This window comes from Diceros bicornis, chromosome 6 (genome assembly GCF_020826845.1).
Source record: "Diceros bicornis minor isolate mBicDic1 chromosome 6, mDicBic1.mat.cur, whole genome shotgun sequence".
Taxonomy (NCBI): Eukaryota; Metazoa; Chordata; class Mammalia; order Perissodactyla; family Rhinocerotidae; genus Diceros; species Diceros bicornis.
Window position 1 is genome coordinate 74,675,590 of NC_080745.1, and position 16,080 is coordinate 74,691,669.

Below are 16,080 nucleotides of genomic sequence, written 5' to 3' on the forward strand. Positions count from 1 at the left end.
CATATTTGAACCTAGTGAATTTAAACTTGTTCCTTGGAAACTTTTAAATCAAAGTACAATAGTAAATCTTTTAATATTATACTTGGGAAATGCATGCTTACTTCCTTGTTTTTTGATCTTATCTAGTGCTTAATGAAATTTCTAAAATATATATACTTTCATCATTCTTAAGTTTTACTTAATGTTTGTGTTCTAAAAAATTATTCTTCAAAGACTCAAAGTTTTACATTTACCCACTGTCAGAAAATAGTAGCTACCAATAAATAAGTTATCTAAAGAATCATCACATTTCTAACCTCTTTTGCAGAGCCTAATTACTCAGCAAGGCCTCAAGGTCTATGCTAACTTAAATTGTCTGTTGTTGACTACAGCAAACCCAACCAAGAATTATATTCAGAATTTACAAAGGTATTCTTAGGAATATACCTATCACAGGTTTAGGTGCAGTCTTGTAGAACTAAACCTCCAAATTTAACGTTCATATTTACCTCATGGGCTCCATCTAGTCCATATTACTTTCCATTTTTAGAGTTTTGTGTTTTGATACCTAGATGACAAAGTAGCCAGGTAATTCTTAAGTCCTTAAAATCAGTAAAATTAAAAGCTCAGGGGACTGGACAGGTGAGGGTTTCTTAATCAAATTTGTTTAAGAAATACGGTTTTGTCATTACAGGTAGGATCAGGTGGTCAGGCAAGATAGCCTTAAACATGACATGACACACAATTTGTAAAAACAAGTTCTCAAGTTAGGTAATGTAAAAGCCCAGCATTAACATTTTATGCAAGATTAGAATGTATCTTCAAATTTAGTTTTTAATAAACATGTAAAGATTCTCTGAATATAAAAGTTGCATTTAGTCACTTGTGCCTAAGAATGTTAACCATAAAACTGATGGTAGTAGGAATGGTTAAAAATAATTTAATTTGCAATTCTAAAAACTTGGGTAAGAAAAAAAACACCCATAAAATTTGGGTTTCAAGTTTTTTAATAGCTTATATTCAATACGAACCAGAGTGGTTAAATTCATAATACAAGTTTCATTAGTCTTGGGTATTTTCTTCATTTATATGAATACTATCAGTTTTATTAACCCATATTTTAGCATACAGATGCAGATTATTTTCTATCTATTGTTAACAGTAAGTAAGGTAGGGTGTTCTGTAGAAGTGAAGTTATCATTCAGTGAGTTATTTGCCGTTGTTCCTTTTCTGCCATTTCTTGTTGGCGAATCGTATCCTGTGCTGCTTGCTGCATTTTCTCCAGTTTTTCCAGAGTCAGAGATTTTAAGGGTAAAAGTTTGGGTTTACACAGCACCATAGTGGTTATATCTTCCACAGACAACTGCCCTAAGTTTAAAAAGAAACAAGAATTGGAGATAACTCAGTTGTTTGGTGGTTTGGATTTGCAGCTAGAATCAGGGTCTAAAAACTTAATCCGCTGTCAATGAAAATCTCTTGTTCTCCTAGTTACCCTTGCAACATTGCTTCAATATAAGAAAAATATAAAAGCAACATTTAATACTACGGACTTCATGAGGAAGACAAGTTTTGAATTTTCTACCTAAGATTCTAAGCTATCAGGAGAGAGACAACTTTTTGTGTCAAATATTTAATTTGAAAAAAGATTTGGGAGAAATACATACTGCATAAAAATACTTATGTAGTAAAGTATGGTATTAATTTAATATGAATTCAAATTACTGAATGTTTAACTTAAACCTTCAGCTTTTATTTTAATTTATTTTTACTATTGCTTGATTTAAGTTTCTTTTTCCCCACTTTCAAACCTTATTAAATATTATGGTGAATTACAGTGCTATTTTTTCATTGAAAATTTCATATTGTAATCTACAGTCTTGAGTATAACAAGATTTCTAGATTTAAGAAACAGTGCTTCATTTGTCATCCTTTGGATGGATTACTCCTTTACAACCTATTCATGAGAGCAGCACAGTAAAAATGGACAGTAAATGTGGCATATAGAACACAAAATAGTTTCAAATGTTTAGCTATTAAGCCTGCTATGTGACACTGCCTATTACTTTTTAGGTCCCTATAATATTCGATAACCTAAGTATTTGTGATTTAGATACCTTGTTTTGGGAGAACTTCCCGGAACATTGACTTCATTTCCGCCATATCTGAATTGTTGGATACAGTTTTTTCCTTCAATGAGAAATCAATTATTAATATTACTCAAGAATGAATTCCCAAAGTATTGCTTGAGACATTTCCATTGTTTAAGTAGTAAAATCACAATTCCTATAGAAAATGAACTACCCCTATCCTTGCATAATTTTCCTATTTCCTGTGGGTCTTTTCACAGAAACAAAGTTGAGATAGTTCATATAAGCATCTAGATCTTGTCAACTTCCATTAGTCAAGGTGGTGGTAATTGGAAGGCTGTGTGTTCTAAATTTTTTCCCTCCTAGTGAAAAACTGGTAGGGCTTCAGTTTTTTAGACAAGATTAGCTAATAGATATCAGCTGAGGAAAAACAAAGGCATTTATGTGCAGCCATCTTGGGTCACTGATAGCATCTCCTGGGAATGGTGGGTGATGTAAAAAAAAATGACCATTTGGGAGATGGGGTAAGGCTTAGGTAATTACGGAAAGGAGGAGGTGGTAGGTAAACATTTCCTAACATTTCCACTTTTTCAGTAGCTAATGGCTGGTTTCTACTTGAATCCCTTTGATATAATGACAAAAAGCATCCTAAGGATCAGTTACTGGCTACACAGCTGCAATCTGTAAGGAAGCAACACAAACAGGTAAAACTGGCTCTTGAACAGCAGTGAGGTATGCTTTCAGTTCACTATTCTCTAATACAGAGATTGTATGCTCAAGTGCCAGTGAATACCCTCATATGAATACTTTGTTAGGAATAAATATCTCAGGATGTATGCTTTCTCTGGCTGATAGCATTTGTTCCTAGTGTTCATTACATCTCAGATTACTGTTGCTATGCTATATATTCAAGGTGTTCTGGACTGTAATTTGTAGCATGATCCTTTTCCAAACACAGATGCTTCTCCAGACAGTCCCTCCCATTTTGTGGTATTTCTCCGTACTGATGCAACCTTAGCACGTGGCTTTCACAACATCACCGCCACAGAAGAAAGGTTTATTATTTGTAAAGTAGTGATGCTGGCTTGGTGCCTGCCTTTACTGCCCACTGCAGATTAGTTATAATCAAGTGCAGCTGCTTCTGGTCTTAGTCATTCCTACTCTACTACCACTTTGACATTCCTAATAAAAGCTTCCTATTCTTCATCCACCAAGCTTTTTCCCCTCTCGCGGTCAAATTCCTATTCTGGAACTTCTTAAGTTCCTGAGGAAGCTCTATCTGCTTTCTAGAACTTTGTCATCAAAATTTACCCCTACACTTCTCTGTCCGAGAGTGAAGATGAAGTAGGGAGTGGACCAGGAATAAAACAACTCCTCATTAACTGGAATCTGAGACAAATGCAATATGCAGTTTCTTTAGAGTGCACAGCTTCTCCTGCCACGTTCTTTCCTTCTTTTTACTTAGGCCTGCCAGTGGTACCTAGTGATCATTCCTTTTTTTTCTCCAGGTTATGCTGAAGGCTAATAACATTGCAGATCCCTAATTAGCCTGACTAAAGCTATAATAACCTTTAGCCTCTCCATTAAAGATATCACAATGAAAATATTCATTAGGCCCTTATTTGGTGCAAATCTGACATGATGTGCTACTGAAAGGGAGGATAGACATTATAGATGTTGATAAATGTGAAGGAAATACATAGCAGCTAAGAGTTTTTAAATCACCAAAATGCTAAAATGGTGGAGAACAAATCTTAAATCTTAGCTGTTTTATAGAGTAGCAACTCCAGCTACTCAGAATTCAATCACTGTCCTTTGCTATCTCTTGTCTATACCTCTTTCACATCCAAAATCTGGCTTGAGGAAAACAATGAAACTTGGTGCTCTACCAAACCTCAGTTCTCCATTTGACTAAGCCGCCATTGTTACTGGAAAGGGTGTGGGGCCAAAGGCCTGGTAGGGAGTGGGTTGGGCCTGGTGTGGGGTAGGTCAATGTGCTGTCATTTGCCTAGGTGGAGTGTCAGCTTTACTAGGGTTGGTTCTTGTTCCTAGGACCCCCTAGGCATTGGCAGGAGAGAAACAGGAAGGGAAGGGCTAAAATAAGCAAGGTGGTGGTTGGATGGCCCACACGGGCAAGGCTACATTGTCTTGATAAAATCAACTGCCCAGGGAGTCCAGGGTAGGAAGGAGCATTTATTTCAGGTGGCCTGCTGAGAGCCAAACAGGGGTGTTTTGTTTGGTGTCATGTGCCCTAAGGAGCTGTAGGTGATCCTAAGGGTACTTTCTTACTGGTAAGGTAAGAGGTGTGTAACACCAGGGACAGATGGGCCAAAGAAGAAACTTACCAGCTATGGCTGAAATTCATGTGTATCATACAAGTGCCACATCATTCAATTCAATAAATATGTGTCATCCATGTACCAGGCACTGTTCATTAGTGGAAAAAAACAGACAAAAACAAAACCTTTGCCCTTTTGGAACTTACAGTCTAGAGTAAGGAGGGAGAAAAATAATAGAATGCTAGAAGGTTGTAAGTGCTATAGAAAATAAAATAGTTTAAGAGGATTTAGGCGTGCTGAGGAGGTGGGTTTTGCAATTTAAAAAGGAAAATCATTATGGCCTCATTAAGAAAATAAGAATCATTGTGGTCTCATTTTGCTGTGTGTGTTATATCTTGAAATCGCAAAAAAAGTCAAAAGCCTGATAGTATCCACAGTTAAGGAAGGTATAGGGAAATGGGCACTCTGTTGGTGCGTGGGTTTGTTGGCACAGCTTTTCTAGCGGAATATTTTGTAGTATCAACTAAAGCTAAATATGCACATTTTCTTTGACCCAATCGTTCTACTTCTGGTAGTGAGCTCTAAAGAAACAAAGCACGAGTATATAAAGATATAAGAATAAGAATGTTCATTAAAGCATTGCATTGAATAGCAAAATGTTAGTAATAGGTGAATCTAAATGTTCAGCAATATGGCAAGAGTTGAATAAATTATGAAACAGTCATACAATGGAATACTATGCCAGATTTTAAAATAATATAGATTGTCAAGGCATATTTTAAGATAAAACATTCAAATTACAGAAGTAAAATAAAATTCTTAGACTAATAGAACCCAAACTTTTGATGCTTAGAGAGTGCAGTGTCAATCACTTTTTGAAGTTCTTGGTCTGGGTAATTGGAAAATAATCTGCTGCTTCCTTTTCCTCCATAGTTTCTTTAGTTTGTAATTTCTCCCAGAGATAATGGTTTTGATGGATACTGCATTTGAAAGTCATGACAAAGTAAGCAAACCTGTTGTAGCCATTTGAGCTGGATGTCTAAAATTAAGGCAGAAGAACTTAGAGGGAAACCAAATCTTTGTCATGAAATATTTTATTAAGCTGTAGGAGTGAAGGTGAAAGACACTTAAGTCTAAGAAGGATTACTTTAAATCAGTCACATACATGTGATAATATAAGTTAATCATACAACTTGGACAAGTTAAAAATCTTTGGGGTGATTTAGTTTGATAACCAAATAATTATGGGTGTGGGACTGGACAAGAGCACTAAAGCGCCCTTCTGAATATATATCAGTGGTCCTCAAATTTTATGCTTGCATAACTTCCAAAGAGATTTCAAAAAACCAGGCAGAAAAACTAGGTACCCCTTTATGCATTTCTAAATTGATACATAAATTTGTTATAAGTTTAAACAGTTATAAAGGATATAATTTCCAGCATATTTAAAAATACTACATCAGTCTTTTAAAAATATATCCAATATAATCTAAATATCATAGCAATTTGATAGCTACCATATCCATTAATAAAAAAAATGAATTTTTTTAAGTCAGAAATTTTACATCCTTGTTCTCCCTAGACCTCTATTTTCCACTCAGTTTTATTCTAATATAATATATTTTCATGCTTGAACATATTTTAATGATTATCCTACAATACTTCTCTGCTACGAAAATGTTTATAAATTTAAGTGAAAAACTTTAAAATATTCTGGATTGAGTTATTACAATTAGTGAAAAACTGATCAAAATAAATTACACATTGATAAAATAATTAGTGAATATAAAAAATAAAGTTAATGGCTATATATCTGTTAATAAGGACAGAGCTTTGGAAGTAAACACTGGACAGTAAAGACTGGAGTAGAAAAGGATGGTCTTTTTGGTGATAAGGGAATTATTCTTTCAGAATGGAAAATAAATAACATAAGAAGAGGAATTTGAGACAATATGTACCTATCTAAACAGATTTTTTCTTTAAACAAACATACTAAATGTCTATAATGTGTCAGCAATAGCTAAATGAGGGAGATAGAGTGAGTAAGAACCAGTTCCTCTCCTTAAGGAATTTAGGGGAGGTGAAATGGGGGAGAGACACATGTAAGTAAATAATTACAATTGAATATGACATACTTTAATAAAAGCATATCTGCTGCGCCTTAAGAAACAAAAACCATGAATAACTTGGCTCAGGATAGGTGACAGTGGCTGGTCTCTCAAGAATTACTAAATGTGACATTGGAACTAGTCCCAGAAGGGTGAATGGGGGTTTACTACACAGAGAAGCGGCTGTGTAGCAAGGGGAGACTGTTCTAGACAAAGTGAACAATATACTAAAAGAAAGCAACAAGAAAAAAAAAATCCTGGGGAATGGCTAGAATACAGTGTACATACAGCGTATGAACTGTGGTGGGACTGACTAGGTGGAGGCCAGCTCACACAGCCTTGAACGCCATGCCTCTGAGTTTGGACTTTCTATCTTATAGACAGGCGGGAGCTAACTGGATGGCTTTGAGTAGGTATGTGATACATGATTTGTTTTTTGGAAACATATTCTAGACAAAGAGGAAAAACAGACATTAGAGCCAAGATTAGTAAGGAAGTTTTAATTGTTTAGGTAAAATGATGGGGGAATGAACAAAAGAAGTGATAATAGGCATTAAGAAGAGAAGATACAAGAGGTATTCAAGGATATAAGAAGTTGAGATTCAAACCTCCTCCACCACTCCCCTTGCCCTCCACATCCAGTGAGTGAGAAGGAAATGATCAAGGATGACTGAGATTTCAAGCTAACCTGTTTGAATGGATGGTGCAGGTATTTATTCAAGTTGGGAACATAGGAACAGGTTAGGAGGGAAGGGTAAAGACCATGAATTAGGGTCAGGTCCACTAAGTGTGGAAGTCCAGTAGGGAGGTAAGAAGGACTGTAGGCCCAGAGAGTCAATGGTCCAGTAGTATAAGCTATAGAAGTAGATATAATCACCTAAGAGGGAGATGGAAAGAAGGTAGATGGTGGTAGCGTTGGTGGTAAAAAGAGATGAGTACAGTGTAGCGGTTGAGAGAAGGATCTGCAGTCAAATTAGTCATTTAAACAAATTCCTTAATTTTCTAAGCCTAAGTTTCATCTGTAAAATAAAGCTTATAATGGCACTGACTTTAGATGGTATATTAAATGACATAATTCATATAAAGCCATTAGACCAGTCCCTAGCACATGGTAAGAGCTCAATGAATGTCAGTGATTCTTACTGTGTTGTACCATTACAACGTTGTCAAAAAATTAGATTCTTAGAAAAAATAAGTGTATTGACATAGAGTTATTGTTTATATTAAAACAAGGAAGAAAAACCTACAGGCAAGCAGGAACACTTCAGAATTTTCCACCCATCCCCTTTACACCCATATTGTCTTAACAAGTTATCTTAAAGGAAGAATAGTTTCAATGCCCAGAAATATACTTGAGCTTTTTTCCTTTAGCGTATTGGCTCTTAAATTTTAGTTTGCTTAAGAATAACAGTAACAGCACAGTGTTTTAGTACAAAATCATGTATTGTAACTATATAGACATTTTAAGAGATTTTCTACAGTAATTTTGAAAACAAACAACATTTGCCCTAAGAGGTGACTTTAGAATTGAATTTACCCACCTCCCACTGCATTCCCTAATACATACATACATATACAGCCATGTACCACATAACAATGTTTTGGTTAATGATGGACCACATATATGACGGTGGTCCCATAAGGTTAGTACCATACAGCCTAGGTGTGTAGTAGGCTATGACATTTAGGTTTATGTAAGTACACTTTATGATGTTTGCACAACAATGAAATTGCCTAATGACACATTTCTCAGAATGTATCCTTGTAGTTAAATGATGCATGACTGTATTATTAAATTTAACACACTAAAACGGGTCTAGGAAAAGTTATTTTGTCCAACATCACATAGCTGATAAGTGGAGAAACAAGATTTAAACTCATGTCTGCCTGACTCGGAAGGCTGGTCTCTTCAGTTTTCTCTATGCGGCACCTGTAGGAATGGCCTGAAGACCCCAAATGGATTTAGTATGTCCCACTGAAGGAACACCAACATCTAAGAAGATGTTAGAGGGATAAGAGGAGATTAGACTACGGTGTGTAGCAGCAAATGAAGGTTAAAGTAACACATGATATTCAATTTCTTCTGAAATAGGAAGGTTTGAAGCCACTAATGACCTTCGCAAAGGAAGATGAACAGAAAATATGAGTCAAACAGTAAATCTCAGGATAAAAATAAAGTGCAGCATACTGACTAAAGCACTGAATTTTTTTTCTGTTTAGTTTGAGAACTGTGTCACAATCATACCAATGTATGGCTCTAACCAACATATGGTTTTTCTTTCTCTCAGTCTCTTCTTAACCTGAGGGTTCAGCATTCCAGGTGTCATGTCTGATACCACCCTAAAAGAAATACATCTCGTAGCAGGAAAAAATACTGCTTTTTGTCTGTGGATATTTTTTATAGCATTAGTATTATTTTTATAAGAGATGCTACTGTAACTTTCAAATCTCAAGCTTAATTAGAAATATGCAACATGGGGCCGGCCCGGTGGCGTAGTGGTTAAGTTTGTGCGTTCTGCTACAGTGGCCTGGGGTTCGCCGGTTCGGATCCTGGGCACAGACCTACTCACTACTCATCAAGCCATGCTGAGGTGGCACCCCACATAGAAGAGCTACAAGTCTATAACTATGATATACAACTATGTACTGGGGCTTTGAGAGAAAAAAGAAAAAAAAAAATAGGAAGATTGGCAACAGATGTTAGCTCAGGGCCAATCTTCCTCAAAAAAAAAAAAAACTATGCAACACTTTAAAAGCTTACAAGTTTTAAATTTTTTTCACAGGTTAGCTTATATGACAACATATTAATGACTAAGATCCTGGGTTAAATAGCTGAACAGCTGTTAGCTTTAGATTGTACCCTATTTTCATCTAGCCATCTGGAAAATGTCGGCTATAGTCATGTCAGGGGGCAGAGAAGGGGAATAGGTTTACTAAAATCCAAATTCCATTCCTGGTAACTCAAAGCATATACTGTACACATAGATCAGAAATATCAAAATGAAAACATACTGTGGATGCCAAAGCCAAGTCTTGTTTTCTAAAAATGCTAATGACAGGATTTGGATGTTTTTAAAAAAACTGTCTTCCTAGGTCATACTAAAGTTTCCTCAGTCTAATATTTGATCTTTGTTAGGAGTCCCAAGGAGACATTCTGTGGGTCACTGTCGTTATCCATAATATGTGCCTATACTCCTAACCTGCCATTAGCTCTTTATCATAATTCTTTTTTCCCCTCCGTTAATTTATCTAAACTTATCAGCTTATCCTAATTGTACAAAACCCCATTTTTAAAGTTTGAATGTTTCAGAGTATTCTCAAGTTCCAAGTATTTTTTTTTTTTTGGTGAGGAGGCGTGGCCCTGAGCTAACACCTGTTGCCAATCTTCCTCTTTTTGCTTGAGGAAGAGTGGCCGTGAGCTAGCATTTGTGCCCATCTTCCTCTATTTTGCATGTGGGATGCCACCACAGCACGGCTTGATGAGTGGTATAGGTTCACGCCCAGGATCTGAACCCGGGCTGCCGAAGCAGAGCATGCTGAACTTAACCACTACATCGCTGGGCCAGCCCCAGGGTTCCAAGTATTTTAAACAAGCTGTGACAGTAAAATCCAATGTATGATTTAAAACAAGCTTGTACTGGAGGGTTTTTTTTTTCATTTTTTTCTGATCAATCTGTTTCATGTTTATACTTTAAATGGGCTACAGGGTTGTACTCTTGCTCTACTGCTAACTAGCTGTGTGACCTTGAATACATTTCTTAACCAATTGGAGGTTTGATTTTCTCATAAAAAATATGTTTAGTATCTGTTCTAGGTTGCAAGGTTCAACTGAAAAGTGGATGTAAAAGTGCTCAGAAATATAGCGTAACATTTACTATTCCAGGTCTAATTTTCATATCGCTATAATAAAGGACTTGTGCTAGATTTCCCAGTAAGTATCTTCTGACTCTAAAAATCCTTTGAATCCTCATCAACACCATGGTACTTATAAGACAGCATGGTATATTTAAAGGTGTTTTCCTTTAAAAATCTGTTTTACTTATTTACTTTTAAAGAGCATGTGCTGCCAAATTGTGTTCTTAAGTATATTTTTAAAAATATGATAATAAAGCAAACTTATTTCATGATATAATTCAAGGTTGAGAAAATGTGGAAAAGTTTTTCAGTTGGTGGCAAAGAGTAAAAACCTTTAAAATTATAATCAAGGGAATAGAAGACTGGTATACATAAGAATCTATCTTAAATTTCTGATGTAGGTGACAAGTGACTTGCCTAACCTAGAGAAGTAAATGCACCTGAAATATGGCAAAAAGAAAACATTTCTAATGTATTTTGAGATTCTCAACCAAAGTACCAATCACGTTATCATGTAAGAAACACAGAGGTCATAAACTTGTAGCTCTTGGTCCTACTCAGTTAAATGTTTTGCTGGCTTGCTAAATGTTTAAAAAGTATTCGAACCAATGTTTAAGAGTCAGGAGATTTCACATAAAGTCCAAATTTCAGCTCCTCTTGACAAATCTGGCAACACCAGGCCCATATCCCCACATGGCAAAATTTGGCTAGGGCTGGGAAGTGATGCCCCATTAAAATGAGCATGGCGAGTTCTCCAGGCCCCACTACTGCCTATTGTTTCCCTTCACCTTACCTGCCCAGCCACTACAGGCACTTGACTTTGCAACTCAATAAAATATGGAGCCACTGCAATATTATACGCTATTATATGCCAAAGTGTCCTATTTTATTGTTAATGGGCATTAAGAAGCAAAAATACAATCTCTGGGAACTGAGGAAGGCACCAGAAGCAATCCTGTTTATGTAAAGGACAGTAAAGGACCTTTTTCTTTTGTGAATATTTATTGTTAGTTCCTTTTAAGTAAATTCAATCTGCCTAGTGCAGGTTGTGGATGGGGGTGGTAGGAATGATAGGAAAAATAATGAAAAATTTTATCTTTTGTCTTAGCTAAGATTTGTGGTTGACACATAAATTTTCAAATGGATATTAAATTTCTGAGTGTAAAATAACATGAGAAAAATGTGAAAGAGGGAGCCCAAAAAGAAAGTGTTTTTTGGCAGACACAAAGTAATAACGCTCACTCTCCCTCAAATGGCTGCCCACATGCTAGCAGGGTGCTTAATTTGGATTGATAATGTTCAGCTGGAGATGCCAAATAACATCATATGTCATGTAGTTGGAAACTATAGTAGATTCTATTTTGTTTTGTTATCTGGCATCTGCTGGTAGAAAAATGTTGCAACATGTTCAGTTTGGCTAATTAATTCAGACTCATGCAAATAAAATGTGCGGCGTCTAGCTTCTGAAATGTGCCTAGGCCTAAGACCAGGAATTGTTCTTCTTGGGAACTTGGATGATGCCATTGGTTCTGGTACACCCCAGCAGCAGACATTACTATTAAGTTAGTAGAAAAATGACACATCCTACTCATACAAAATGCCTTTTTCTAATAATATTTGCTATTTTGAAATTCAGTACTAGAAAGTGGTCCTAAAAATGTTAGCTATTAACCTTTAAAAAAGTTATGTGAAGAACTTTTTACATTCTCAGCATCTGAGATATATAGCTATTTCAACAGTATAGGAGGGAAAGGGAAATAAAGAATTGTTTGATACTTTACTCAGTGTTTCTCAAAGCCTGATCCTCAGATCACCTGCATCAAAATCCCTTGGACAATTATTAAAAATATAGATTTTTCTGGAGCCTCTCCCAGACTCACTGAGTCAGAATCTCTATTTTTTTGTTGTTGTTGTTGTTGAGGAAGATTAGCCCTGAGTCAACACCTGCTGCCAACCCTCCTCTTTTTGCTGAGGAAGATTGGCCCTGGGCTAACATCTCTGCCCATCTTCTTCTACTTTATATGTGGGACACCTTCACAGCATGGCTTGATAAGCAGTGCATAGGTCTGTGCCCGGCATCTGAACCTGCGAACCCTGGGTCGCCAAAGTGGAGCACGTGAACTTAACCACTATGCCACTGGGCCAGCCTCCTCTAGTTTTTATTTAAGTTCCCCACGTTAAACTTGGAGGAGCACTGTCTTAGATTCATTTACTCACTCAATAAATATTTAATGCCTACTATGTGCCCGAATTGGACTGCTTGAGAAGTTATCAATAACTACCATATACTGACTACATACAATGTACTATACACCAAGCTAAAGAACTTTATATATATTTGATTCATTCTGTTCAACAATTCTAAGAGGTTTTATAGCTCCATTTACTAGATTATAATATAGATTATTTTATAAATAGAGAGAACAGATTATAAACAGAGAGAATGAGTAAACTGTCCAAGTCACTAGCTAGTGAATGGCCGTGTTCCTGAAACGCCGGTCTGATTCTAAAATCTGTGGTCTTAACTGGTACATTATTTTGCCTTACTTGAACCTGGAGTCAACTTAAAATTGTTTCATAGTCCCACATGAGCAAATTTCCTTCTACACAGAAGAAGTGACTGATGGAGTGTACTACTTAACTTTCAATATGATGGCTAAACACATTCTATAGCAATCTAAGAGTTTTTGCCCCCCCAGAGCATTTTCTTCTGCTCCCTTAAGTGTGTTTTCTTCCTTTTGCTTGTTTTTCATGATCAAATCTAAGTCTAGGATAGGAGGAGTACGCGAGCTTAGCAGTCTTGTGAGTTTTCCTTGTGATTATGAAGCAAATTCCACAAACATTTCTCTATCCATTGGGCAGAGAATGTTCCTAATGTACTCAGTGTTAAGTATAATCTTGATTTTGCAATTTTTAATAGGCTCTGACGAATGTTACCAAAAGCTATCACAAAAACACCAGGACCAATTAGGGCTTGCAAGAGAATTTCAGGGAGAAAAATAACATTGCCTAAATTGGAATGTGGCCAGATGGCCAGCAGTTGCCTTGGTATCTGCTTTGATAACATCAAGATTCATACGTATTTGAATTGCAGGGCCCACACATCTTTCATCAACATGAAACTATGCTGACATCAGTACACTTTGCTGCAGATTACATCACATCAGCTCCAAGTGTAAGCAAAGTAGCAGCAACACTTTATTAAGGGTAAGCAGTCTATGCTCCACTCCAGGGCACTAACACAGACTCTACACAGAGAGGAAGATTAAACGCTCAACTCTTCTTTGTAGGACACCATAGAAGAGTGTGTATGGTGATAAGTGGAATGGACTTAACTAGCGACTGATGGCACGGGTAGATGTAGTTGCATTTGAGGAGGCTTAATCATGATTGGAAAAGTATGAATACTGTGAAGTATTCTCACAAAAAATGTTAAATTGAATGTAATCAAGGCTTTAGTCCAACTTTTGATTTACAAGAAATAAGAAAAAAGGAGACATTCAAAAAGACCTCTGACCTGAACTCTTCAAAATGCCGATGTCAAAAGGGAAAAAAAAGATGGAGGCTAAAAGATGGAGGTTCTAGATTAAGGCTAAGGAGTTACAGTACCCAAATACAATACATAAACCTTGACTGGATCCTGATTTTTTTGCTTGGGTCAATGTGAAAATGTGCATACAGACTGGATTTTAAATATTACAGAATTATTAATTTCCTTAGTTGTGATAATGATATCGTGTTTTGCAGGAGAACTTTATAATTCTTAGGAAAAACCAGTTGGAAATTTAGGGGTGTCTACTTAACAACAGGTGTCTGCAACCTATTTCCAAATGGTTCAATGACAAAAAGTTTATGAGAAGGGATGAAATAGATAAGGCAAAATGCTAACAACTGTTGGATCTAGGTGAAGGGTATATGAATGTTCATTGTATTCTTTCAACTTTTTTATGAATGAATTTTTTTAATAAACAATTGGGGGAAGAAATCATGTTGGAAAGACATCAGGCTGAGTAGCAGAGACTATGCTGAATTTCTGATACACTGAAGTTCCATAAAAACTTCGCTGGCAGTGTCTTGGGCATCCAGGAGACATCCAATATATTCAATCTTTCAGTAAGTACTTACCAAATAATATCATGTGCAGGGTAAAATGATAGGCAGGTGAATTAGATACAAACCATTCTATTTAGGTGTAAACACAGTAGTGAAGCTAAGAATATAAGCAGCTGTTATATAAAATAGTGGTTGTCATAAAAGAGGTATAAAAAGTGTTAGGTAAGCTCAGAGGAAATGACTTCTTGCTGGGGAGAATCTGGAAACACATCCCCAAGGATAACTAGGACATGAATAAAGAATCACAAAAGGTTGGTGCTTCAGCCATTAACCTTGGAAGAAACAAGAGCAGTCCATTTTGGCTGGAGCATGAGTATTAAGGAAGTAGAAAGAAGTTAAGTAAAGAAGGTAGGTTTGCACCCGTGTTGTTGACCGGCTGGGTATAAACAATTTTCAATTTACCTGGAAGTTCACCTGGTCTTTTTCCTGCAGCTTTAGGCATCCAACCCAGTAAGACCAAGATGACTGACAGTTCTTGATTCAAGCCTACAGAAGGAACTACATGAGATAATCTGTGACAACTCTTGTAAAGAGCCATATAACAGTAATACAGTACTTTTACGAATATTCACAAGCATTAACTTGTTTAATTAACCATAGACACGCAGGATTAGGACAGTATACCCTTATCCAGAATTGCAGTCAACGCTTACAAACCCCCAAGAAAAGAGAAAAAGGGTGAAAATTCAGAATGTGAAGACAGGAGACAGTGAAATAAGACTCAGAGGTGTTGCCGCGGTGGTGGGGGACCATCGTTTTCCTTTACAGCTGGGAATAGAAAATGATTTCCTCAAGCTCCCGAATTCTCCGTCATGCAAAGGTCAGAAGGTGGAAAGTACATAATAGGAACTTGCGGGGGCGTGGCCAGGAGCTCCATCTTACGGGAGTCAGAGGCTCCGCCCCGCGGCCCGCGCCCCGCCTGTGCAGACCGGCTGCCGCTGGGCGAAGGGGGCCGGTCGAGCAGCCTCGCCCCACAGGGAGACTCAGAGGAGCCGACGGAGGGCGGGCCGCCGCCTGGCCAGCCCGGAAAGAAAACCTTCTTCAAGCGGAAGCGGTTCTGAGCCCCGCTCGCCTCCTCGGCGCTCCGTCTCCCAGGGACCGTCCGGCCCGGGCTTGCCCCACGGGTCGGGGCCAAGAGATATTCACCTCACTTCGCGACTCCTGTCGGAATGGGCACTCCCTGGGGTGCCGGGGGCGCAGGCTATTCCCACCCTTCCGCCATGACCCCATTCAGAAGAGCCAAATGAAACTTCCGGGCAGGACAGGGATTTTCGGAGCCCTAAACTCTTGTCCATCTAGGTAAGTGACCAGACGTCCCAGCAAAATAAGGGCCAAGGAAACCTGCTCCCTCCTCTCCCGCAACCCGGGCAGGTAGTCCAGAATATGAATTAATTTGTCTAACATGGGATGTCTGGTCACCTTTGGTCTCTTTTTGGGCCTACTTACAGATGCATCTCTTCTCAGACGGCTCAGCTGTTGCCCAGGGCAACGGTGAGATTGGGCGAAGGGAAAACTACGTCACACAGGAGACGGGAGGCCGGAAGACTCCCGTTGCCATTATCAGTTATGGCTGCCTTAGCTTCAAAAGTAACTTCCGATTGAGAGTTGTCACTCTACCCTGCCGGAGGTTTACTCTGTGGCCTGGCTAGCCAGCGGCGC

At 37.7% G+C, this 16,080-nt stretch overlaps 2 protein-coding genes across 3 annotated transcripts in view; one reads left to right on the forward strand and one right to left on the reverse strand.

Moving 5' to 3' along the window:
- Positions 1-19: 19 nt before the first annotated feature.
- BBIP1 (BBSome interacting protein 1) lies at positions 20-16,005 on the reverse strand. Of its 2 annotated transcripts, none has more exons than XM_058543979.1 (4): positions 15,868-16,005; positions 14,824-14,907; positions 2,094-2,166; positions 20-1,347 (listed from the first exon to the last, which is right to left on the reverse strand). In XM_058543979.1, the coding sequence occupies exons 3-4, from the start codon at positions 2,137-2,139 to the stop codon at positions 1,181-1,183; spliced, it is 213 nt and encodes a 70-aa protein (XP_058399962.1). In that variant the 5' UTR covers positions 2,140-2,166; positions 14,824-14,907; positions 15,868-16,005; the 3' UTR covers positions 20-1,180. The 2 variants fall into 2 exon arrangements, with proteins under 2 accessions (XP_058399962.1, XP_058399960.1); XM_058543977.1 differs by having other exon boundaries at positions 14,824-14,919.
- SHOC2 (SHOC2 leucine rich repeat scaffold protein) overlaps positions 15,419-16,080 on the forward strand; it is a 96,412-nt gene continuing 95,750 nt past the window's right edge. Inside the window, exon 1 of the mRNA XM_058543974.1 lies at positions 15,419-15,720. The gene's annotated coding sequence lies outside the window, so the exon portion shown is untranslated. The remainder of the gene's footprint in view (positions 15,721-16,080) is intronic.

Excerpts from the sequence above, each read along its gene's own strand:
- BBIP1 (XM_058543979.1), bottom strand. The coding sequence starts at position 2,139 with ATGGCGGAAATGAAGTCAATGTTCCGGGAAGTTCTCCCAAAACAAG. Across the intron at positions 1,348-2,093 it reads GGAAGTTCTCCCAAAACAAG|GGCAGTTGTCTGTGGAAGAT; the intron begins GTATCTAAATCA and ends TTTTAAACTTAG.